The sequence below is a fragment of the Scardinius erythrophthalmus genome (genome assembly GCF_964197995.2).
Source record: "Scardinius erythrophthalmus genome assembly, chromosome: 1".
Lineage (NCBI taxonomy): Eukaryota > Metazoa > Chordata > Actinopteri > Cypriniformes > Leuciscidae > Scardinius > Scardinius erythrophthalmus.
Window position 1 is genome coordinate 39354240 of NC_138221.1, and position 26897 is coordinate 39381136.

Sequence of the window (26897 nt, forward strand, 5' to 3'; positions counted from 1 at the left end):
ACGTCTATTAGCATTGAATCATTTGCTTTGGAAGCTCTGCGCCTGCAGCACTGCATTTCATTCCCATCCAGCTGTATCATTTAGCATTAGACCTCATGTGTGAACCCCCGTTTTTCTCATTCTTTCTATGCTGTCTAACAAGAGACAAATTTCTGTTGTTCACATAAAAACAAAAACATAAATCTTCTTTCTTGATTTCCGCAGTGGATCCACACAGTTGGCTTTAAAATAGCTGATTCAAAACTTTTACATTTTTGACATTTTGCAAATGGGACCACATTTACATTTTGCAAATGGGACTGTACTGCTAGACACACAATTTTACATCATTTATTATAGCCTCTTTTTACATACTGTAAACAGCCAGGCATAATTTCAAAATATTGCTTGAGTCCATTTGGGCTCAGGATTTATTGGATGTCAGACTAACAAAAACGTGTTACTTGGATTGTTTTCAGCTGGTCATAGCACTAATATCCTTGAATATTTCCTTATGTGGCAGGTGTTTAATTTTGAAACATTTTTTAGAATAAAACTGCCGGCTTGTGGCTAAGTAAACTTTAATAGATAGCATTTTATGCATTCCAAACACACACAATTAACTAATATTTTCAAACTTTTAACATAATTTAGCAAAATATCTGCCAAATTACAAATAGACAGTAAAAATATTTTGCTCACAGGTGAAATCTACCTTGAATTTCATTCATTTTCTATATATAAATTGATCAAAATCCATTTTCACACAATAAATATTAAATCCTAAAATATTATTCATGTTACAATTCATGACTCCATTCTTAAAATGTAAAACCTATTTTTTTATGATCGATTTTTATTTTTGAAGACTGTAAGTCTGGATCTGAAACAACTTTAAAACAAATATAGTTTCTAAAAAAAAAAAAGAAAAAAAAAAAAAGAATTATGGCATGGTATATGTAAGTTTAATTTTATAGTAACCATTATATAAGAAGGCTTATCTGGACATAAAAGGGAATAACCTGCTCTCGGGGGTGTCATCTTATGAGTACAATCCAGATCTTATTAAAATCTCATGTTGACACAGATGAAAACGCCCTCTTTTATAATTGCATAACCTTTCCAGTCATTATAGCCCAGCCAAAAGGGACGTCATGTGACTGACCCACTTGTAATGATCGGACAAATGAGACCGACAATCATTTCCACAGAATGAAACATAGTTCTCGCTGTATGTCCGTACGGTGGGCCCTCCACCAAAGGCATGACTGCGCATATTAAAATACTCTTTAACAGAGGTCTGTGCCATCAGTCCGTCTGTGGTGATTCAACTCTGCTGATGAGGATGGATTGAAAGTACTGATGAGTTAATATGCAGCGTGACGCTTATTCTTTTCTTATTTAATTTCCACAGGCTGTGATAAAAGATAGCACTCTCCCATCGAAAAATCTCATCACTTTGCAGAGCTCCTTCCGAGAAAGGGGCAGAAATGACTAAAACAGACATTTTCTCAGTGGAGATTCAATTATTTGGTGTGGTTGGAGCGTGCTTAACAAGACTTTGTCTTTTCAAGAAGAAAATCAAGCAATAAAAAGTTGTAAAAAGCCTATTCTATCTTTGGAATAACTAGGGCCTTTGACTTTCAGGAAAAAGAAGATAAATGGATTTCATAGCGTAGCGCAGCGCATTCCGTGTCCTGTCTGAAAGGGCCATAATGCATTTCCATTCCCACAGCGTTCAACAAAAAGAGCATCAGTGATGTGAAAAAAAGATCTGGACTACAGAACTGATCAGAACACCATTTCAAGAGGAACGTACCTGGAATATCGCAATCCAGGCATATCCAATGTTATCAAAGTTCACTGCCCCTTTGTGTGGGTTGATCTCCCCGGCCTCACACACATTGTAATATTGGTTCCAGTTAACACAGCTGCTGTTGCTGGCCCCATCCATGCCCGAGTAGGCATGTCCCGCTGGAGATGCATTTAAAGTGCACTCAACACCCTCCTTGAGGTGGGGCACCTCACTGCAGCGCAGCATGCCGTTCTCCTTATTGGTGGAGCAGATGAAGGGGTTGTCCTCACCGTCTTCATTCATGTAGTACGGACTCATGAACGACAGATTATAAAGGCTGTGGAAACACATACAATGCGAAATATATATATATATATATATATATATAACAGACTGTAATTGACACATTATGCTCAGAGACCACAGCTTCTTCCTTATCTTTACATTAGTCATTTACTGTACATGAGACTGAGGACCCCTGCAGAACCTCAGGACTGCGTGCCAAGGTCAATAAGTCTCTTAAAATATCCAATATGTGTCCTTTTTATGACAAGCCAAGGTTGGTTCAGGTTGTAAAATGTCATGTGGGGGGATTCCTCCAAAATAGTATGATATTCATGAATTAAATGTAAACTTGAAAATTGTATAAACATTGTTTAAAACCATCTGAAACCAACCGGACACAAAGAATACATTTCAACAAATTTGGAAAATGTGTTTTAAATTATTTTTTCCTTTTCTTTATCATGGACACTCTTGCTTGTCATTGATTCGTCCGCCTGATATGTTTAAATTAAGAAGTATAAGATTTAAAGGGAAAATAAGTTATTTTGTTAAAATTGCTATTATCATTTTATATGCACATCATTGGGGAGCCTGGAGCCCCCAAGCATATAACAAATTAAATTTAAAACAGAACATGACTGTCAAACATTGCTATTAAAACAATATATACTCTGATGCCATTGAAGGCCTGAGAATATCATGTCACAAATGGTATGGCTAAGAAAAAATTAAATCAACTGAATGCATGTAAGGGCTGAACCGGGTCAAAACTCTGCTTTTACCGCCATCATATGCAGTGCTTAATTTAATTTAATCTCAATAAAATGAAAATAAACTTTCAGCAAAAACACTTCAGAACAGGACATTTCACTAGCTCATATTTCATGCTAAATAAGAACTGGCTGAGGAAAATGTTTGCGTAATGGCCCCTTGAATCACAGGGGCCATTACACAAACACATGCACTTACAGAGCACCAATTTGTCCCATTACATCAAAATATACGATTTATAATTCAATCCATTTTGGCGACTGCAGTCTGTACTCATCAATGCCTCTAAATACTTTTCTTATGTAATGTTGTTTTACTCTTGTACCTTTGTTGGAGGTGTGTGTACCTTCAGTGCTCGGGGACCAATGCTCAGCACTGATTTGACACCAAGGTGCAATGCTCAGTTTACAAGACTGTCAGTGGCTGAAATGCCATTGCTGCTGGCAACAGTTGGCTGCCACTTTGGATCATGTTGATAGCGCTGACATGCTCCCAGCGGAGAGAGGGTAAAAGAGGAGAAGAGGGGAAGTAGGCTGCCGATTAGATAAGAGCAGGACAGTACTTACGCTTTCACGTCAGCTGGCATGAAACACCGATTCCGAAGAAGTCCAGCCCACAGCTGCACCCCGACAATGCCGAATATAAAGAACACAAAAAAGCACAGCAGGAGGACGTTGCCTAACATAGGCAGAGTATCAAGAAGCAGAGTCACCAGTATTCTCATACCTGAAATACAAAGGCACAAGAGAACACAGACGCAACAGCATTTTAATTATCCTGTGCTAACTCCATACTGCTTTTTATGGTTTGCATAACATCCAATGCTTTATTTTTGAAAGTACCAGTATAAATTGTGGATAGACCAGTGTATGGATTAATCAGACAATGGGTGCTTCTCAATACTCTCAATTGATGCTTCCTTGTTTCCTCGCTCCTACTGTATGTCCTCAAACCTGTGACCGGAATCCAATCGAACATCTTTGATTCGATTCAGCCATCTTGAAGGACATCTCAATTCTCTAACTGCACCGCAAGGAACGAGGAGCGAGGAAGTTTCTTGAGGAGTCATGAGCGAGGATAGATGATGATGATGTTGTTTTTATGTTTATTTTATTAACATTAATGACACAGACAGGGAATATTAGCCTGCTGTCACTTTAAGACCGAATGCACGGACCGAATATACTGACACACATCCGGTTTCTTTCTCAACTGTTCACTTATGACATTACCGGAAGAATGCTTGTTGAGAAGGATATTTTGACATAATTTTGTGTGTATGTGTCTGTTCAAGCTTAAGTAAACGCAAAAGAGGAATCAATTTGGTGTTCAAGCACTGCCTGAAACGAGCCTCCCTCTCTCCCTCTCTTTCTCTCTCTCTGCGTGCACGCGCTTCGAGTGTGTGAGGCTGTGCGCACAGATAACAGCGTGCGTGGGCCGATTATTGCCTCTTCTTCCGCGTTTAAATCATTTGAATGTGTGTACATATATATATATATATATATATATATATATATATATATATATATATATATATATATATATATAATTACCCTAATTACCCTCCTCCATCCCCAGCTCCTCCTCTTGTCCAGTCAGTATGGTATTAAATTCTTGAATCATGTTGTACTTTAAAATCTTGGATTTATGATATCTGCAATACATTCTTGTTGGTCCTGTTCTGTTTACCCTAAGGGGGGTTATTGCTACTCTCCCTGCTCTTATCCATGCTAGGCTGCATGGATGCGCAGGGAGTTCTTGCCCAGAACAGAACCATACCGCCAATCCTAACTGTATGCAATTGCCAATCGTATTTGACGATAGTGGTTCTGACAGAAATATATATATAGGGTTCAATTTCGGGGTTGACGCCGCCATATTTAGCCTAATAGCAGTGAGGAATATGACGTTGAATTTGGTTTTCGTTCCACTTTTGGAGTACGGTACAGTTGTTTTCTTGTGGATCTGTGTACATATGGACCTCTGATGTCTAGGCCCTGCTATTTTGCTTATGGTTTATTTTAGTTTTATTATGTATACTTTGTTTAGTTTTGTATTGTTTTTTTGGCTTTGTGTTTATGTTGTACTCTTGTACTTGGTTTAAGTGTGTGATTTTAAAACCTGGGATAAGGTTGAGCCCACCGCTAAGGTTTATTTTGTGTAATTGTTCAAAGGGGATTTTTTGATTCTTTTCTCTGTGTTCCAGGAGTCAGCCTGAGTGGGAGTATCTGTCCTCTGGGGTCAGAGTCTTACCCTTTCTTCACTGCTTGGGGGCTTGAGGTTTTATAGTCTGTGGCATAGTCGGGAGTAAAGTGTGACCTTTTGATACAGCTCGGTTACATGTAGCTGACTTGATGAATTTAATGAATTTATTGTCTGCATTTAGTGAATGAACAAATTAAAATTGACAAAGCAAAGTAATGTTACTTAGGACATTTTTTTAGAACAATAGTTAAGAGAACCTAAAACATTTTCTACAGTGTATATAGTGTAAAGTAAATCAAATGGCAAACCTTCCCTCAGTTTCACACACTTACTGTAAGCTAGTCCCAGACTAAAATGCATGTTTGAGCTGTTTTAACTGAAAGCAACTTGCACTGACATATCTTAAAATAAAATGCCATTGTTTTGTCTCAAGACGCACACCAGTGAAGTTTTTTTTCTAAGGCGCGTTTATTAAAGCTACTTAAATGCCCTAATTGAACTAAGACCTAATCCTGGCTTGATCTAAGCCCTGTCTGTGAAACTGGGCCCTTATGTTGTAGAATGACACCTTTAACCTAAATTGGTCCCACGTGTAATAATGCTCGACAGAGCAGACAAATTGCATATTTTAAGTGCTCTGCTGAGGGACCGGAGGGACCGACTGAGTCTAACCTGAATGGAAAATTTAGACCACTGAACAAAAACCCAAATCCATTCCCACAATCACTAATAAAAGCTAACCACCACTCAGAACACAGTAGCAACCACATAGCAAGTCCCTAGCAACCACATAGCAATGTGCTAACAACCGGTCAGAACACATTAGCAACCCTCCCAAAACACCTTAGCTACCAAGTAGCAATGCCCTGGCAACACCTTACAGTATCATTGTTTTGCAGGCAAGGAACACTCACATTTTCTTGAGAGTGGATGCAGAATTCTAATGTAGTGCTGAGAATTACCATAATAGGAAAAGCTTAAGGAATGTATTTCACATGCTTATATAAACTCACACCAGAACTTTCAGGCAGTTAAATATTACACTGTCCTAAAGAATACAAACAATGGCTGTCAAATTTAGCACAATAACATATGTGTTTAATTCAACTCTAATGTTGTTATTTTTATTACACACAGTTAACACATTAAATCTGACATTATAACGGTTTTATTCTATTCTGTGATTCAAAAGTTTTTACGTTAGAATTGATTAAAACTGAATTAATGATTAGTATAATTAATTCAAGGGTTTTATTAATTGTCTTTCCTAGGTGAACTATCAAAATAAAACAAAAATTCCCCGCTGCAGAAGTGAAATGTAATTTGTAAAAACAAACATTAGATGATTGTCAGAGGCAACCTAGGATCGTTGGGAAAATTTTGCAACACTTTCGAAGTGAAATGTCCAGAAAGTGGTGCTAAAAGTGTTTAATTTTCTCATATGAACGTGATTATGGCAATATATTATAGTTGGTTGTTCGGAAATGAAATGTTCAGAGAGTGGAAATTAAGTTGTTGGTGTTTTACTGTCACTAGTGCTCATTTCAGCTAGAAACTGCAGTGAATTGCATGTATATGTATTTTTTTTAGTTTTGCAAACATTTTGGAAGAGGTATGTTTTTCCAATGAGCCTAAGGTTGGTCTAAGGGGACAAAAGTAATTTTTACAAGTATAATCTATTAAGTATGTGATGGTGGGGGGTCCATAAAGTTATTTCATCATTGAATAATATGCAGATGATATTTTTGTGCAAGTGAGATAATCTCTGTAGTGCACATATATTTTGCTGCAATTGAAACATAAAGTGTCCATGTTATGTATTTTTTGTGAGATTATGTGTTATTAATTACAATCAAATATATTAATCAATTGACAGCCCTGACAAAAAACAAACCAAAGAGCAAAAGTGCAGGCATGGATGCATATGTAATTCAGTTGTATCACATGGCTCAGTTATCAAAACAGACCGGTGTGTAAAAACTGACAGAATGGATAAGCCAGAGAGTATCAACGTTCAGCATATTTCATGCAGAATGAATAACCTGTTACCTACAGGTACTCATTCTCATTTAAGATGAAACAGTCCTGTCTATCACTCTGCTTTCTTGAGATGACACAACAATGGTGAAAAGCAGCAAAAAGACACTGCATTGCTCTCTCAAACGCGCATAAAAACATCAGCAAACATCATTGAGAGAAGTGACCCAGGAGAGAAGCGATTCATCCGGTGGATCCGTGTGACTAATGTGTTTGATGTGGGTGTGTGTGGCTGATGTAATTTAAGTGTATGATATGGGGAGGAGAGGGCTTTAAATGGGCCTGTCTGAGTGCGAACATCATCTCGATGGCCTGCATCCCTCCCACCAAAGACAGCGTGGAGCAACAGCGTCGCTCGGACACTCTAATGAGCCCCCTAGAGAAAAGCGTGGTCATTGGAAGAGGATGAACATGCTAACTCGCTCTCTGGTAAACAGATAGAGGGGAGATAGAGAATCGCTCTGCCAAGCATTTCTAGCTTGGTATTTGAATTACGGCATGTCGGCAATAACAAAACAATGGAGACGCACACATGCACTCAAACTAACATCCACAATTCGCTCCAGCGAATAGTAATATCATTGCATACTAAAAGCACTCCTGCTGGCGGCAACACTCCGCCGAGACAAATAAATCACGATATCTCGTCTTCCATCTGGGCAACAGCAAAGTCATTAAAGCTGATGTGGTGGAGCAGACTTACTCATACTTAAAATCTACAGCTCCAGGGGTGTGTCTCAATCCACCCCCTAGTTTAGTAGTGAGTGCACTGCCCAGGGAATCTTGAAATTCAAGTGGACTAAAAGTTTGCTCCCTAAAAACACTGCAAAGAAACAAATTGGGGGTTAGTTTTTTGCAGTGCATAAAAACATTTTATATAAAGTATGCTGTCAAGATTTTTAAGTCTATATACCACACCTATATACATATATACCTATCTATGGAAGTCTATATAAAAATGTTGTTCTGAAAGAAATTTATACTTAAATTCAGCAAGGATGCAAAAAAAAAAAAAAAACTTCAAATAAAGGCTGTTCTTTTGAGCATTCTATTCAATGTAAATGTATCAGGGTTTCCCTGAACAGCAGACCGACTGTTTTCAACATTGATAATTAGTAAGGGATAATGCAATGCTAGCTGTGCATTAAACAATTTTAATATTGGAGGCAAAGAAGCACCCGAAGCAAAGCAGAGTGCTTTCAAATCGTTTAATTCACAGCTAGCCGTGGATTATCCTGCTTATAGACCTTATTCACAGCAGCGCCATCTTAGATATTTAACGGGAATGAAAGCGAGGCTGTGAGGGACAAACATACATCTCTTCAGAGGGTTGTACTGTTATTTAATGGGCTTTTGGATTGTTCTGCTGATGAAACACTGCAAACATATCCTTCCAAGACAATCTAACTCCAGACAACATGAGCTGTGGAAAAAAAGTGATCTAGGAGCTTTATCAACGTTTTACAGTGGATGCCAATGAAAACATGGCAAGTCTATCCCTCACAGCCTCGCTTTCATACCTGTCATGGCGCTGCTCTAAATAAGGTCAATACCATGGTCATTTGCATGCAGCACTGACACGTTAAAGCTGTCATTGATGTTTGCAGTGCTTAATTTGACTGGAAGGGTTAAAATGGTGGTTACGTTCATCAGCTACAACTCGTTAGATCTTGCATTAGCGAATAGACCAGCTGTAAATATGTATGTATTTCGTCATTTTGTGTTTAAAAGTAGTTTTTTGCGTTTTTTCAAGTACGGAAACGCTTGAAAAGCATTCAGAAGATCGAAAGCACTTATTAGAGGCACAAAACATCTTCTAGCGTTAGGTAAGTGCCTATTACCAACACAATCCAATCTGAAGTTAATTAATACATCGTTCGACCAGACATAATAGGTTATATGTGTTTGCACAAGTGATATCAGGAAGCAATGTAATACACACATGACGACAGGAGGGTGACGGCGATGCACAAACTGAGTTACCCCTCCCACTTCTGCTAGTTTTAATGAGATATCTTAAACTGGCCCAGCCTAGACCACGAAACATAAACAGTGTTCCAGCCAATAACCGACAAGAATGATTTGGGGGTGGGGGTTGTGGGTTAGTGCGCGTGCACATGAAGGGGGGTGTGGGGAGTGGTGGAGAGAGAAGCATGAAGAGGGAAGTTACTGTAGCTAGAGGGGAGATGTCCTAACAACAACTAACATAACGACTAAAATTTTATATTCTTGCACATTTTGATATGGCCAACACACGACCAAAGAGACGATGGTCCGATGAACAAATAACAAAGAAGAGGGAAAAGGAGAATGAACGCGAAGTTCCGAATTTACATCGGAAAAGCATTCAAAAGGTGGCGAGAACTCCGCCAGCAGAAGGGCTTCCAATCCGACATTCAGGTGGCTCTGTTTTTGCTGGACAGGAGGGTAAATCCAGTTTGTTTTTTCTAAATGGTTCATGACTGTTTCAGGAAGCACGGAAGGGGGGGGGATGTGGACGGGATGAGGAGGAGGGAGGGTTGAGCTAGCCTCCGTTTTGTTTGACAGTACTTTGAACGTCAACAAGAAGTGACATTACCCAACATCGCTTAGAGCACCTTTAATATAGAATGCTGATTAAACTGACTTGGAACTAGCTTTGCATTTTATTGCAAAGCCAATCAGAATTTAGTATTCAGACAGACCATGGTATAATAATAAATTTTTCTTGAGCAGCAAATCATCATATTAGAATGATTTCTGAGCAATCATGTCAACTGAAGACTGGAGAAATTCAGCTTTACCATCACTAAATTACATTTTAATAATGATAATAATGAATTAAATTAAAATATTTCATAATATTACTGTTTTTACTGTATTTTTGATCAAATAAATGCAGCCTTGGAAAGCATAAGAGATGCTTCTTTCAGAAACATTAAAAAAATCTAACCATTCCCAAAGTTTTAAATGGCACTGTCTATATATATGACACTTGCCTTTGTAAAAGTCTGTTAACAGTAAACAGAGACAAAGGGGACACAAGTGTAATTTTATTTTCCCTTAGACTTATGGGACACATTATGGGACTCATTGTTTTATCTTATAGGATCTAGGAGATCAAATATAACTGTCAGTCCGTCACACAGAGGCTCATTACTGAAAGAAATACGCCTCTCGTTTGAGGGACATGTTCTGCTGGGTAATTTATAGACTAGTGTGTTCTGTAAGTTGTCTTTCCTGCACACAGGCTCATCACGTGTTTGTCTGAGATGATCTCTGCTTCACATGTCATAGATCAGGCAGCTGTTTTCTCCTTTCATCACAGATGAAATGACACATAACAATGTCTTTGAGAGGCAGGTAGCATCAGCAGCCAAAGATCAGCCTGCTGGAAAAACCAGGTCATAGCAGCCTCAGGTGGTTAAAGCTGGTTTTCTGGAGTATAATAGCTAGTTTGTTGCTGCAAAGGAAATTCATAGCAGAGAAAAATATTCTCCTAGAAATATTCTCTGAGCCGTAAATGTCATGTGATTAATCACCTTGGATCCCCAGCAGCTCAGCCAAGGTGACCCAGTCGACTTAACCTGATTGATCAATATGTTTAAGCCACCTTGAACCAATCATTGACCATAAATGCATCATTTTATCAGGATTTTCCAGCATGAAAGACACTTACTAGGCACTCTGTTGATGGCTCGCAGGGGCCTGAGCACTCGCACAGTCCGGATGGCTGACAGGCTGGCGTTATGACCGTCCAGTGAATACTCCATCATCCTGGAGGAAGCAGAGCAGAGGAAACGTACTGCAAGAGTCAGACACTAAAGGTCAATCTCTATAACCTTTCTTTTTGTCGATCTTACGTGAGGATAATGAAAGAAAAGTGGTTTTAAAAAAGAAGACTTGATGTGTTCATCACTCGTGTCAATTTAAAGGTCAATTTAAACAACAAGGGGAATGTTTTTTAAACGGTTAATGACGTAGCGCTGAAAAATCTCACAGTAATTCTATTTCCCAACTGACGGTCTGTAAATCGAGCGGCGGGTCCCTCTTGACCAGCTTTACCGTGGTGATAATGGCTGAATGCACGAGTGACAAGTGAGAAAAGAGACAGGTTTCCTCACCCTGCCATGACAATGAAGAAGTCCAGGCGGTTCCATGTATCGCCAAGGTAACACTTTGATCCAAAAATCCCCAGGGCTATCATTTTGATGACCATCTCCACAGCAAAGAAGGCGAAGATGCAGTCATCAAATGCCTGAGGACAAAAACCACAGTATTTTTAATCATACAAAAGGACAGACATTTTACGTAGGAGGCAGAACATGAGATGGGGGAAAAACTATTATATTTCAATGCTTTTGCATTTGCGTGCACCATTTTTGCCCTGTGAAAGAACGCAAAAGCATTGAAATATAATTGTTTCCTCTCATCCCTTTTTTCCCCATCACCATGTCGCTTTAGGGCCTCTGTACAGGCTAAGAACTTCAAAAATGTGTGTATATAAATTTGGGCACCATTTGAGAGTTTTACAGGGAGAGAGCGAGAAGATCAGCTATGATTCATGTTATGTAGTATTTTCAGCTCTGGCCTCAGCTGACCCGATCTCCGAAATCCTGCCGATTCTGTTGTCAGGCTCTTCTGGACATAAAAATTTCCCACAGTACCATATATACAACCCAGCTCACTTTGGTGGGAGCGTGGGCAGGATTACAGAGAATTACAAAACTAAGGAAGCAAAATGCTTCAGTCTCTGATATCTGGCAAAGGTTTGTGCCACAAAACATGGGCTTAACGCCAAGTCTATGGTGGGACAGTCCTAAAAACAGACATTGGACACAAAATTGATAAAATAAACAGATAAAATAAAGGGTAACTAATCGTTTTAAGACTAAAATGTGAATTCTGATGTATTGTGGCCCCAAAAAGTATTTTAGACATCCACACCAGTTATATTTTAGATACTATTATAGTTTTTATTAATATTTTGAATAAATTTTTTTCTTTATCAATTTGACCTTTTTTTTGTTTCTTTCCTTTTTTTAAAAAGTTATTTTAGTACATAAAGTTAAACTAGATGTTTATGCTAATGTTGCCTTGCCAACTAACTGAAATAAAATGTTGTATTGCTTTAGTATTAGTTGATTCACTATACCCTGATGCACACATAAAATCCATGAATGTCATGCAGACAAGGAAAGGTTGTTAGGTTTCAAATGATGAAAAATATGGATAAACCAATTAAAGACAAAAAAATTAAACATGGACCATGTTAGTCTAACATGTGATGAACAATGGCTGTTATTCTAGGACGCCTGTTTGATCTTCATACATCCACTAAAAATTACATTGAAACTAGTTTGATTTGAAGTAATGGCTCAGAAAAGTGAAGCTAGTTCTGAGAAAAGCTCTAACGACATTTGATTGCAGAGGCCATTTGGTTTGATGCCATTTTGTGCAATTTAATATCTACAGTATATACAATTCAATTCAATCTTTCTATCCAAAACTTTTATGAAACACTATCTTTGAATGATGTTTGAAGGAACATTATCATATAATGAGCTTTCAGAGTCCATCTCTCATAGTAAATTGGAGCGAGACTTACCTGTAAGATGATACACCACTCAGACTGGCACTTGAGGTCATCACATGGCTGGAACATGCCCAGAGTCACACAGTTCAACAGAATCACCAGCATGCTCACATGCTCAAACCATGTGCACAAGAGTCAAGGAAATTTATCACAGATATAATATAGTCATGGTTTCTGGATTGTGTTTAGCTCATTGCACAGAACATAAAAACTACATAGATAGTAAACACCAATATTGATTTTATTGATCCCTTAGTTAGAGAAAATTAGTTTAACAAATTAGAGCAAACAACACTACGGATTTGCAAAAAATTCAAGGACATTATTGCAAAACGTTCCTTCCTTCTGACTGAATTTTAATTAAACTTCTAAAGCATGATTAAGGAGTGCAAAGCCTATTATTTACACATTTTTTCTCTTTTAATTGTAGATGAAATGAAAATAAAGTACATTTAGTGAAAGGTCTGGAGGTGTATTAAAAGTTTAACAAACCATAATAAAATAAAAAGCCAAGATATGTTGTAAAAAAATTGCTTATATATTGAGAAATCAAAGTTACACACAAAGCTACATTTTCAGCATCATTACTCCAGTCTTCAGTCACACAATCCTTCAGAAATCATTCTAATATGATGATAATAAATGTATTTGCCATCACTTTTGTTAAATTTAACATAAATTCAACGATTTCCTTGCTGAATTCGTAAGACATTCAATAAACTATGCAGCCAAAGCAGCCATATCAACGATTCAAGCAGAAATAAAATGTTCTTCTCACTGCTTATCTGCTGAAATATTTAGTGAGTGCAACAGAAACAGGGTTATGTGTTCAGCTGCACAACTATTGGTTCCACTGCTGTCTGAGATGTCAGATGCCATAAGAACCGTCAGTGAAGAGGCCGAAACAAGCTGTTGCTGCTGCTGTCACCAAGCACGACATATCAGCATCTCCATACGCGCTGTCCACTACACTGAAGATCACGACCAACGTGTCCATCATGACCAGCGGCCGTCACACCACAAATCAGCACCAACAGCACCCACAGGCCCCTATGTTTTCCAGACAATTTCTGATCATATAGCTCTATTAAAACACAATCTTTAAAACATCTGCGCTTAAACCCTCCATGGACACAATCAGCTTTCTTAGGGTTGAAATGACATCATCGTTCCACCAAGGGCTTCGCATTAAGCAGGTCTGCTCATCTAAAATGGGGCAAATGATGGGCACTTGCTATGCAATACACAAATGAGAAATTTGAACACTGCTTCATGGACTCATTTCCATAAGCAATCACAGAGCTTTGGATTGTGGGCGTCACAACATTGTACTCCCTCACAATGGAGCAGTGACTGAAATCAGGTGCTGATGATGAACCCTGAAGATTTGCCACTGTCGGAGCCTCACAAACAACAGATAAGGTGTAAAGAATAAAGAACAGAAAAGAAAAAAATAATATTTTCAAGAGTTTCAAGGATTTCTATTGAACTTGCACACAATGAAGAAAATTAGGGTTGGACATGATTTTCCATGGTAAATGGTAAATCAGGATGTGGAAGACTTTGATTAACGTGACAGAGATCACATCTCAGTCATACTTCCAAGCAGATCCAGGTCCCAAATCCCACTTCATAAAGATAGCTACACTCTCCAGGGAAATGCAGGAAATGGAGTAGACTTTAACAAGTCACGTTCCCACTCACAGTCTACAGTCTGAGTGGAGTGGCTTAAATTGATAATCTGTCACTTAATAAATAATGCTTTTCTGTTGAAACGAACTGGCCAAGTTTACCAGCTCTACGGTCTATCCATCCCCTTAAAAGGTAAATGGAAATGCATTACTGCTAAAATAAGAATTTTCCCAACCACCAGTCGAGCCAACTCTAGGGAGGCAAAATGTCCCAACCAGAGAAGATTGTTTTCTTCTTTCTACTCCTTTATTATTCCACCATTCTTCCCCTTTTATTACCTTTCTTGTATTATTCACAGACAAGATGCTACAATAAATATATTGCTTCATAATATTTTGCACATGATGTGTTTTGGAAATTTAAGTGTTTCATACTAGAGACTTACTGTAAAACAAGAGTCACCAAACAAGCACATTTGTTGGAACTCTTAAAGAACCCATGAAATCACATGATGATCACAGTCTTGGTCTTGTGTTGACATATTTCTTCTGGACCTATTAAAATAATTATCTCTCTCTTTTTTTAAACAGACTTTAAGTACACAAGTTACACAACCATTCAAATGTGTGCGTTTGGTACGATTTCTAATGCTTTTGAAAAGTTTGTTTATGCTCACCAAGGCTGCATTTATTTGATTATGGAATTTTACAATTTAAAGTAACTGTTTTCTATTTGGATACATTTTAAAATTGTATTTATTCCTGCAATGTCAACACTCAATTTTCAGCTGCCATTACTCCAGACTTATTCCTCATAATTATCAATGTTGAAAACAGTTGTGTTTTTTAGGTTTCTTTGATAATAGAAAGTTCAGAAGAACAGCATTTATTTGACTTGGAATTGTTCTATGACAAAGTTTTTACTGTCATTTTTGATAAATTTAATGAATTTCTGTCTGTTGGCGTCAGGGGAGGGACATTCTTATTCTAGAGAGCATCTGAAACCGGTGTAGTGCAGAATGAGTCAATATTTATTGTCCATTTTCCTTGTAGAGAAATATTAAGTGTGTATGTGAGAAGGGCCATTTTTAGCAAGTTAGTTCAATGTTATTGTGAATGATTAATCTCCTCTATATGATTTGTCTTTGCCCACATACAGCAATATTATTTAACTGTCTGTATTCTGAGTGAGTTTAATTCATAGTTTGATTGATAATTGATCATCTTGTTCAGGACATGATACATTATTCACTGCCATATACGAACTTCCCCTGCACAATGTGAAGTTTAGCAGCAAGAACTGATTTCTTGTCAAAACGGATCTTATTTTTACAATCAACAGATCTATTATGTGACTAGATTTTCCAAAGCTATGTGTATTAGGGCATCCAGCTGCATGAACGCCTACTAGTAACCAACAATACAGCGACCTGGTGACCTGCAGTGATGAAAATCGTTTTTTCGTCATTTTATTCGTTCTCTACACAGCAACAACACAGAAAACTTGCCTCGTCTGAGTGTTTTTTCATCCAAAGCCTCCGGTTATTGTCTTCAGATAGCTCTAGCAATGGGGCTTATGGCAGTAATTTACTGGGCTTTCTGCAACATCACAGAAAAGTTGCACGACTTTGATGTCTAGATGGAACTGTGTTTGTGCAAGACATTGTCTGTCCTTGAAGAACTCATCCTGCTGACTAAGTGGTACACAGCCACGGCAGACTACCTCCTTTATCACGCTCTCTTGTGAACATCTGCCATATGACTGTGTTGCAAATTGTGTCTGTGTGTTAGAACAAACCTCCAGCATCTCTTTTCTGAGGAAGCCGCAGCTACCGCCCTAATTGAAACCCACTAACATGCAAATGCATGACTCACTGAGAAACTATTGAGGTTGGAAATCACACTTTAAACTTAAATCCCTGTGACTGCAGCAGTTGGCATCGTGTCGCTGAATAAATAAGGCATTTAGTTGGCAAATAAAGCAATAGTAATAAGACATAATTAACAGAGGTGTTCATTTACACATTTTAGGTGCTAATGTGGGTTTTTGGCACTGCTGTTCAGATTATTAGCAGTAGCTTCTTTATTTTTTTCTCTGATAGTTGCCGATGTTATAACTGCATTAAAGTTAGGTAAAAATATACAAAAGATTGTTCTGGGTTTTTAAAAGCGAATCATTTTTGATTTCTCCCATGCAGTGAACTGAAACTTTTGAATCAGTTGACTAATAAAAAGATTTATTCTGATTTATTCACTGAACTTTTCTGCAGATTAGGCCTACATCATTGCCCCAGTAAGTGGCAATAAGCAAGACTGAATTCGGATACATTACAATTAGGTTTATTAAAATTTCAAATTCAGTCTTTACATCTCACATGTTTTACAAGTGAAGTTTTAGCAACATATAAAATGTTTGAATATTTGGTGAGTTATTTTTGTTGAGTAAAATTAAATGAATTTTCAGTCAGTTGAAAATTGACGAATATGATGAGAAAATACTGACCTAATAGATTTGAAAAGTTGTTTTCATAATCCCACAGTAGTGGGAAATCAACCTATGAATGACTCCTATGAAGCTTTTTTAGATTCCTTTTATACTAATACAAATACCCTGCAATGTTAAAGCTTAAAGAGAGGCTTCTTGGTTTCACCTTTCTTGGCAGCATCATGACCACAAAAAAAAAAAAGGACTCAGAAAAGAAACAGAAACTGGAAGTCTCACTACTTACTGTCACTGCTAACAATTGTATTATTTCCTTGTTGCTAGCTTAGGAGAAAAGGATTAATGAAGGCGTCACATTGATTAAGCCAAGAGGACCGTCACAGCCTGCCACCTAGACTAATGGACCCCACTGACATGAGGGTGACCGGGTTCTTCTGAGTCAGCCAACTCATCACAATGCAAGTGGAGATGCATTGCTCCCCTCTGCTGTACGTTCATTAGCAGAGAGCAAATTCAATCAAGACAGTCTGTAATAACATTCTGCAGTAGGGTCAGAGGGTCCAAACCCCAGGGACAGACAATATTGTTGGGTCCTTCCTGTTTTGCATTACTCTGCGACTTACAGTATATGAATACAAAGAATATTCTGGTGTTGTAATTCAAAGTAGTATTTACTATTAAAGTATGTACCAGACTTAGCAGACAGAAATATTCTCAGGTCAAGCTCAAGCACTTAAGACTAATTAATTATTGAATATAACTTGATTTACACAATGGCACAATTGACAATGTGCCTAATAGGATGCAATAAATGTTCCCTTAATTATGATTAAATATAATAAGACTGTAAGAGCTCAGTAAAAAAAATACAATTGGAGAAATTGTAACGCTCAATTATGGCAGATGTATGAATGAAAGTCCCAACATTCTCATACATGTAATTGAAATGTAATCTTGACAAACCGTTCTCTCATTCAAGTAGATAGGAGCTGTACATGTTTATATATCTGTACATATTTGTATTACCGGTATGTAGAAAATTGCTACCCAGGTCATTAGCGAGATGGCCGCTGAATAAAATTACTTGCCTTAAAAGGACTTTGGGGAGACTTAAGCGGAGACAGCAGATCCCATGCCTTAAAAACACTGATTCAGCATAACATTTATGAACTATGACACTATAATGATGGGAGGGAATAAGTCCTGGCCTTGAAATACAATAAAGCCTCCCAGCTTCAGTGGATGTATCAGGCTGTGATAGTGTAAGCGGCTTTTTAGAAATAAGATAATCTCATTCTCATTTCCTGTGCTCTCCATTCACCACCACTTAATGTCATTAATCCTATACATTAAATAACGATGAAGGTCTGACCTCTTTTATTATCCATTTCTCCAGAGGTGGAATTAACCGACAGACAGATGCCATCAGTAACCAGCATCAACAAGTCGGTCCTTTTAACAGGGAGTATGATAAAACACCAGATTCCACAAGCTGAGTGGCTTTTAATGATCACGGACCTGGATAAGTAAAAGGTTTATAGAATGCAGTTGCAAGAGACGAGCCATTTATCACTGTCAGGTGGCTGAATTCCCACAACAGATCCAGCGGATCTAAGAACCGCACCAGGCCAGCTGTACTGCAAGAAACCTGCTGATCACATCCAAACCATCATCGTTCCTCTTAGTCTCCACAACATGCTGCTAAATTCTTCCATCCACAGGAACAATAAGGTGAAACGGTCCCGGGAGCAAAGACAAACTCAAATGATCAATCACTGGTGAACCAGAATCCGCAGCTGCTTTTGTGTGCAGAAAATAGAGGTCACAGTGTTTGATTGACAGGCAAAGTCACTCTAACACAGTGACACAAAACTCAAGTTTCTTAAAGGTCCCGTATTATGCCCCTTTTCACAAGATGTAAAATAAGTCTCTGATGTCCCCAGAGTGTGAAGTTTCAGCTCAAAATACCCAACAGATCATTTTTTACAGCATGTTTAAATTGTCATTTTTTGGGGCTCTTGGTGTGTGCCCTTTAAATGCAAATGAGCTACTGCTGGACGACACAGGGGGCGGAGCTTCATGAGCTCGCGCTCAGTCTCTCAGGACAATTTCATCTCACGGAATGATGATAATATCAGAAACTCTCAGTAACGGTGTTCAGTTCGAGTCGGACAATAATGCCTACAGAGTCAGAGTGCTGTATAGAGATGAAACAGGTATAGTTTAGTAGTTTAATTACAGTTATTATAACGTATTTGTCATCTGCTTGTATGTATCCATTATTTATTAATAGCCTACAAGTCTGCTGTCTGAATGATGATCAAACATACTGATGAGTTTAATAAAGTTTATTGTACATCACACAAAAGATGAAGCATCAGTTTTACTTCAGAAAATCACAGTAAGAGCTGAGTAAACACAGTAAGTTATAAGAAGTGCGCAAGTACATAAACGAATTTCGGTAGAGTTGAGGGAGCATTCCTGTGGGCGGAGGTTAGTCAAAAAACGGTTTTAATGACGTCATTAAAGAAGGAAGTAGAGGGATGTAGTTCAAACGGGCCGTTCGATGTAGTCAACTTCTGTTAAATAAAATATCTCGCTTGGCATTGAACTTTGAGCTTTATAATTTAACAGATATTATTTATACTCTAACAACAACATTACACACTAACTAAAGTTTGAAACATGGGATCACGAAGAACGGGTCCTTTAACAAATTGCACGGCTACGGCTTGAATTGCGCTGAGGTCATGAGGTCATTATTCCTTAAATGCAATATTAATATAAATAGAACAACTAAAAAGATCAAAGTGCTTGCAATATTTTTGCATGCTTGTTCATATTTTAGCCTGATTTATATTTATTTATTAGCATCAAATTGATTATTGTGTAATGAAAACAAAATATCTTTCAATAACGCTACATCTGTATTGCATTTCCATTTGTAGGTTTTAAAACCTTTACAGGAACCTTTTAAAATGCATTACAAATTTCAGCCAAAGCTGCCCACAACACACTTTTTAAAATGGCTGTCCACAGGGTGTATAAAGAACAAAACCTGGCAACCCTTTTGAAAATGTCTTTAACTAAATAAACAACTTTCCTATATGGACAAAAACAGATCAATTACCATAGCGCCCATGCATTCTTGCAATTACATTTTGGTCTTTAAAAATCAATTACTGAGGCTCCTTATCAAGCATTACAATACCAGATTACAAAAAAAAAAAAACACACAAAAAAAAACATGAGGCCTACTCAAAGTTTGCGCAAAAACGTCCAGGTCATCATTGCCTGAAAGTAGTGCTTTTAGTCTACAATGAAGGTTTCTCTGAGGAAAGTTGCAGTTTTTATAGCTTAAACATTTATCTCAGAGCAGTTGACAAGCACTCATGTCTTTTATGGTAAAGGATTCAGATGAATGCAGCATACATCTGAGAGACAGGGACTATTACTCACAAAAGGTTAACATACTTCATGTTTCCAATAGAGAATTGAAATCATTACGTGCAATGCTGAAGCTATCATGACGTTCCCTTTGGACATGTGCTGCTCCACACCTATATACATCATGTGTGGATTAACATCAGTGAGAATGATCTAGAGAACAGGCCAAGGTGAAAATCTAAGCGCTGAACGCACATGTGACGTTTGCGAGGGCCCTGGGCTATCCAGGAACAGTGAAACATCTGGAATTGTAGCAGACCCTCGAGTCGAACGCTGGCTTCGCTAACGTGCCGGTCGTTCTCTCCGTTAAACCTACGTCTGTTTATAGAGGACATACAGCGGCAATTAAACAAGCCCCGTGTGGTGCCCCTCCACTGTGTCCTTGAGCTGAGATGCCGTTTATTTCAGCTGAACCACCGCAGCCACTGCCAGCTGTGTGCATAATGATCTGGAGTATTACACGCCTTCCAAACGGGAGAAGAAACAGACACAACGATGACGTTAAATAAAAGGTTATTGAATGCTACTAATCTTCAAACTTCATGGAGACTGCAAGTGGACAGCATTTGGTTTTAGCACACAAATTAAGCGTAGCGTCAGTTCTGGCATGTCATGTTTGTCAAGCTTGCATCAGCTGACACTTCGTAGATCCACGTCTACCTATAGGAATACGACGCCTATCACTACATATATAAGCTCCTTCACATGTCTTATCTTTAAAACCGTCATCTGTGTAACTTAAAAAAAGGTGCATGATGCAAATAAAAAAGGCTATCAGGAACAGAGACAACAGAGACAGCCAACATTGATTGCACTGATTAGATTGCTTATGAAAAATCTCTCCACTACACTGTTGTATAGTTTTCTAGTTGCTTGGTAACAGCAGGAACAGCCGTTGACAGGGACAGGCCATCTGCGGTGTGACACACCAACAGAGAAATGATTTATACAGGAACAGAGAGTAGAATCACAGACTGACACTTCAGCATTTAAGTCCTAGATAGGCATCTGAGATCCAGCCCACCTAAACTACTTCCACTAGAGAGAGTGAGAAGCTGCAGTGCTGTTGTTTTATGTCTTCTGTGCAAGATCACTTTTTTGCATGAATGCATATCACTGACATTGATTGACAGCAGTTGATGTATAAGATCAAAACTGTAGGCTAAACAGATGGTGTGAGCCAAAAACAACAGCAAAAAGGAAATCCCAGGAAATGCTTAAATGCGCATTCACTTTCACAGATAATTGAAATGTACATTCACTTGCAATCCTTTTAAAAAGCACTTACCTAATCTCGATCTAATGTGATTATAGTAACAAAATCCAAAAACGTTTCTTACACAAAATCCTTTTTAAATAAACATACAGTATAGAGAATTTGGATCCAGTTCTTAGTTAAAAAAATAAATAAAAAATCTATTACTACTTTTATTATTTTACTACTTTCCTTTAAAAAAAAAAAGTGTACTGTTGGTACAGTCACATGCTGAATTAGCATTTATCTTGTCAATTCCAGGTTTAACCAGCAAGATTAGTTCAGTTATTACGTCACAACGAGCTATTTGTCAAATATAATCTCTGTTCGAACTTAAAAGAGCGAATTCGACAGTATATTTGAATTCACCTCGATTCAACATTCGAAATCTGCTATTTCAGCTAAACTTTACATGTGCCAATACATGAAAATAATAATAAATATATAGAATATATAGAAACATATAAAAAATAATATCCATGATATTGTTCTATAATCACCAAAGCCGTCAGGATTATAATGAAGTGACTTAAAGATACGGCAATACAAATACAGAATGTAGCAAAACAGCTGTAAACTATGGAAGCTTGTTACCGCCACAAAAAAGAAAGAAAGTAATTGCTACTTTTCAGAAGTGCATGATATAAACTCACAATTGCACGTTATAAAGTCAGAAATGCGTGATATAAACTCACAATTGTGTGTTATAAAGTCGCAATTGCGTGTTGTAAAATCAGAATTGTGAGTTATAAAGTCGCAATTCTGACTTTTTTTCTCAGAATTTGACTTTATAACAATTGAAAATTTATATCTCACAATTCTGAGAAAATAAGTCAGATTTGCTAAATATAAATTCATAATTGCAAGAAAAAAAGTCAGAATTGCGAGGAAAAACAAGTCACAATTGTGATTAAACAGCCATAGTAAACATAGTAAAGTGTTGCATCATTAAAAAGTCCTTTTGACTCACTTATCTGAAGAGCGAATCTTTCGAATTGTCGAGTTCACGCGCGTGGTCATAGGTAACTAAACCTATGCGCGTGAACTCGACAATCGATTACTATGGACTTCGACCGAAAACAGGAAGTAAATACAGGTATTTGCGCTGGCTGAAATAACATCATTTTTATTCATATCTTTCACATCTACTGCAGTCAGATTCACTCGTGTTCACTCTGAAGGAATCACTCACATGGCTGTGCACTTGTAATGACACATCAAGAATGTTAAGAGGCTAAAAGCTGGTTTAAAACTTGCCCCATTGAAGTCAACAGGGTGCAAATTTTAAAAAGAGGATAACACGGTGTAGGCAACACCGATTTTTGTTGTTGTTCTCTGTACTGACAGCACTCCAAATTTGCAAAAAAATGAGCTCAATGTTAAAATTGACCGGAGTTCTCCTTTAAAACACTGCCTTGGATTCAGCAATCTCAGCTTTTTGCAGCAGGGAACATGGCTGAAATTACCCTCCTTTCATATAAGAAAAGAAAAGACATAAGGAGGAGAAACAGAGAGGCAGGGAGCACAGAGAAAAATAATCAAATTTGTTTCCTCTTTGGTTGTCTCTACAGGAACACTTGTCTGCCTTGGGGACAACGCATAAGTGTTCAGCAGCTTCCTTTCCCACAAACCTTTGCTGCCTTACATTAGATTAAGAGCCTAGTAAAAAACACCTTAAAACACCTTTAAGAGATATTACAATGCTCTTGTCTTTAATGTGTGTCTATCTTCTGTTACTCCATTACAGTATCCATTACACACACATTATTCCAAACAATGCTCTGTATAAATGCAGTGTATTTTATGCTGTTCATTGCATTAAACTAGTGAAGCATCCTCCATTATTGGCACCTCATCCCCTCTGGCAATATTCAACAAGTTCTTTGGTTATGTTTCTATTATCATATGCAAGCCCTGCAGATCGCTTGAATTAATAATTAAATCAACAAATTATATCTATACTGTGTAAACAATAGCGTCTGATATCGCCAACGCTGTAATTTCACATAACAGGCCTATAATCTTCTGCACCCTGAGCGCTTTCCTGTCTAACGTCCTTGACATTGTTCATCTGTCAATCCTCTGTTCAAAACGACAACAAAGACAGAGAGAGAAGAACCTCCACAACTACATTTTAAAGAAGACCTATTTTTCAACTTTCTTAAGTGTGATATGCTGCTGTTTGAGCATTACAAAACGTCTGTAAATTTGCAAAGCACACAGTCCACTCCAAAGGGAGTTATTCTCTATATCAGTAAGCACTGTTTCTGAACTCCCTCAAATGCCTTGAGAGTACGTCACAATATTCCTCATTTAAATAATTCCCTCCCAGAGTATATGCAAAAAAGGGGGCGAGGCCTGGTTGAGTTGCGTTAGTAGTGTGTTGAAACTCTTGGTTATGGTAAGGGGTGTGACATTTCCGAAACATGCTCGAAGTGGTTGACCAATCACAACATGCTTGCCCAGTCAACCAATCAGAGCACATTACGCTTTTCAGAAGGAGGGGCTTCATTGAGACCGGAACTAAACAGAGATTTACAGAAGGAATGGGAAGAGAGGTGCTGAAATAATGTAAAATATCTGAAAAATACAGGTTTTTTTTTTTATATTTAAGCATAAAAACCTGTTCTTGCAGACCAGACCAAAAACAAAATCAAGACTTTGTGAAGGGGCATAATATCGCCTATATTTGTTTTTAAAAAGTGGTGGGGTGGTTGAAAGGGATAGTTTGCACAAAAATGCAAAACCTGTCATCATTTATGCACCTTCTGATTTTCTGTCTTCAATGGAATGCTAAATTCTGAAGACTGTGCTGGTCGCTCCTTTCTGTGCAAGTGCAATGCATGGGATCTCAAGCTTTCAAGATAAAAAAGGACACAAAAGCACCAAACAAGTATTATTAAAGTTAAGTTTCAAGTTCTCTAAAGTTATACAATAGGTTTGGGTGATTAATAGACTTTAATTTAAGCTTGGTTACACAAACTTAAACTCACTAATAATTTTCCCCTCCATTGAGCTGTAAACCTCTGCCTTCAGTGAGTTGAACTGAGAACCAATTCATGATTTGTGAATGAATTATCCATGTATTAATTGGATTACCCGATATACTAGAAATATTTATCTCAAATCTATCTACCATGTGACCTAAGACTTGGAACACACAAATAATATGATTTGATTTGTCACCCCTAGTCCTTATTTACTTTCAATGTATGGAAAAGCATGGCCAGAACATTCTTCAAAAATGATAAATAAATAATCTGTGTGATATTAAATAAACCATTTTAATAGTACATAGAGAGGCTTTTTTCATACAAATCTCACTCCTTGTTTAAATGATTTTGTAAAAAGTAGTAATTTCATACCTTCAAAGATTAACAGTGAAATTCAGTGTTGATAAGTTGGTCTAAGGGTGAAAAGAATTTGAATGAGGCTTATAGTTGAAAGTGATGGTTGGTTGCCCACAATGCTTTCCTTTGAACATTTTATCGTACTTCAAACCTGCAAAGCAACCAGCTTTTGTGACTATAAATGTAAACCCTATGAAAGAGAGTCTGGGATCCATTTTGCACAGCAGATTGAATTTTAGCCAGACAATAGATTTGTCATATTCTGGCTTGTGCACTTTAAGAGTCTTTTAAAAGTGGGACAGGCACAACAGTGGTGTAGATAGCCTGTGAGAGATAAAAGCACTCTAGATATTTTGTCCCACATCTCTGTTGACAATAAACAATATTTCCATATGTCGCTTGCCTGATTTGTGTGAGGAAATTAGCAACTTACGTAACATAATTACAAATGGTTCAAAGATGAAAAGAACAGCCTAATTTTTGTGCAACATAAATTCAAGCAATTTCAGAAGCAACACTATGCCATGGACCAGTTTACATGCAGTGTGACACTACAAATGAGAGAAAAACAGAAGCAGGTGCAGATATCAGTCACAAATATTAGTGCCATGCACATACACTAGTAGCATTACATCAGCTAAAGCTTTCCATAAACAAGCAACATTTAGGAGAAAGACAGCATCCAGGGTACTAAAAGCATTAACTGTTGTCTCCTTTGGAGTCGGTAATATCATAACTATGAGTTACAGAGCACACAAATGACTATGCGAAGTAGTATTTACTGGACAAGCAGAAACGCTCAATTCTAGTTGTTGAGTTGGAATGTTGGAAGTGTTGTGTCTTTACTCTAGAGTTAAGTGAGCAAAAAAGTCTGTAGTGCATTGTACTTTTACATGCTGTATTTCACATTTTAAAGACTTGATGTAAGGAACCTCTAATAGAAAACAAGATAATCACTCAACTTTCATGGTTTGCAAATATTTAGTTTTGATAACTTACAATGTATAAAGAAGTGGATACAGATGTAGTTATTTGGGTGTATTGTTCAGAATTTTTTTGTTTTGTTCAGGCTACTTCCATGTGTTGTTTCCCACTTGAATGCGTGACATGACGACGTAAAATGGAAAATATGAGTTTCCCAGGTGTACTTGTAGGCACCATAAATATATATATTTTTCTAATCCCAATAGAAATTCTGGCTCCATTACCATGTCCTTTGCTAAGTGCTAAAACCCATGTCAATAAAACATGCATTAATCTTTAAAACCAAGTGCTACAACAGCTTCTTCAACTTCTTACAATTTTACTTTTTTTGTAAATAAATATTTAAACAGAGGCACTCGGTCAATAAGAGCGTCTTCAGCTTTGAAACTGCATATATCCAAGTCTACGTTTGTGCAGTAAGTTCTCTCACTAGCACTAGCGAAGTTGATGGGAATCACATAGACACGCAATTAGCACACTCCTGATTGCCATGGAGATACGTGACTGTGCATCTGCTTGAATGAGAAATTCCGTTTCCACAGTCCGTTAAAACGCCCACGTATTTTTTGAGCTGTTTGAAAGCTCCCCTGCGTATTTTAGCACCCTGACAGATCCTCAAAGTCTGTGTCGATGCGACGCAGTCTAACTCCTGCATTTCTCACGACTGCAGAACTTCTTCTCTTTTTTTTACCTCAAGGGACAAGAGGATAATGGTTTGCGGTGATTTAGACTGTATTAATCACAAAGCGTGGCTTGGGGTTTTTCTTCCAGTGGATGCACACATGCGTCGATTGCACAGGAAAGACATTTGGCAGGTGCTGTCACATCAACACTCCACCTCCATACTCTTCAAAATGGTGTCCAGATCTACGACTGTCCTCATACAGATAATAAAACTCAGGCTATGGTGTCAGCCAAAACTTTCTCCTTCATTTCCCCTTTGCTTTAAAGCTGTAAGACTGTAATTTGTGATGATTTGCTTTCCTTAATGTACTGTCCCAACTCCCAACCTCTGACTTAGCAATGATACATCTCCTTCTAGAGACCAAGATCTAGTTAAGCCAACAGATCCTCTCACTCCGCAGGGAGCACACACATCCACACGTGCTTATGGCAGAAAATAAGGAGCTAAGGAAGGCA

The 26897-nt window shown here is 37.8% G+C and overlaps 1 protein-coding gene across 1 annotated transcript in view; it reads right to left on the reverse strand.

The window, feature by feature from the left end:
- Window positions 1–12752, reverse strand: part of cacna1ha (calcium channel, voltage-dependent, T type, alpha 1H subunit a) — a gene marked incomplete at its 5' end in the record, with an annotated part of 75713 nt that extends 62961 nt beyond the window's left edge. The window contains 5 exons of the mRNA XM_081383117.1: window positions 1799–2111; window positions 3397–3556; window positions 10731–10828; window positions 11176–11309; window positions 12660–12752. Of these exons, the coding sequence (XP_081239243.1) occupies window positions 1799–2111; window positions 3397–3556; window positions 10731–10828; window positions 11176–11309; window positions 12660–12752 (798 nt within the window). The remainder of the gene's footprint in view (window positions 1–1798; window positions 2112–3396; window positions 3557–10730; window positions 10829–11175; window positions 11310–12659) is intronic.
- Window positions 12753–26897: the final 14145 nt, after the last annotated feature.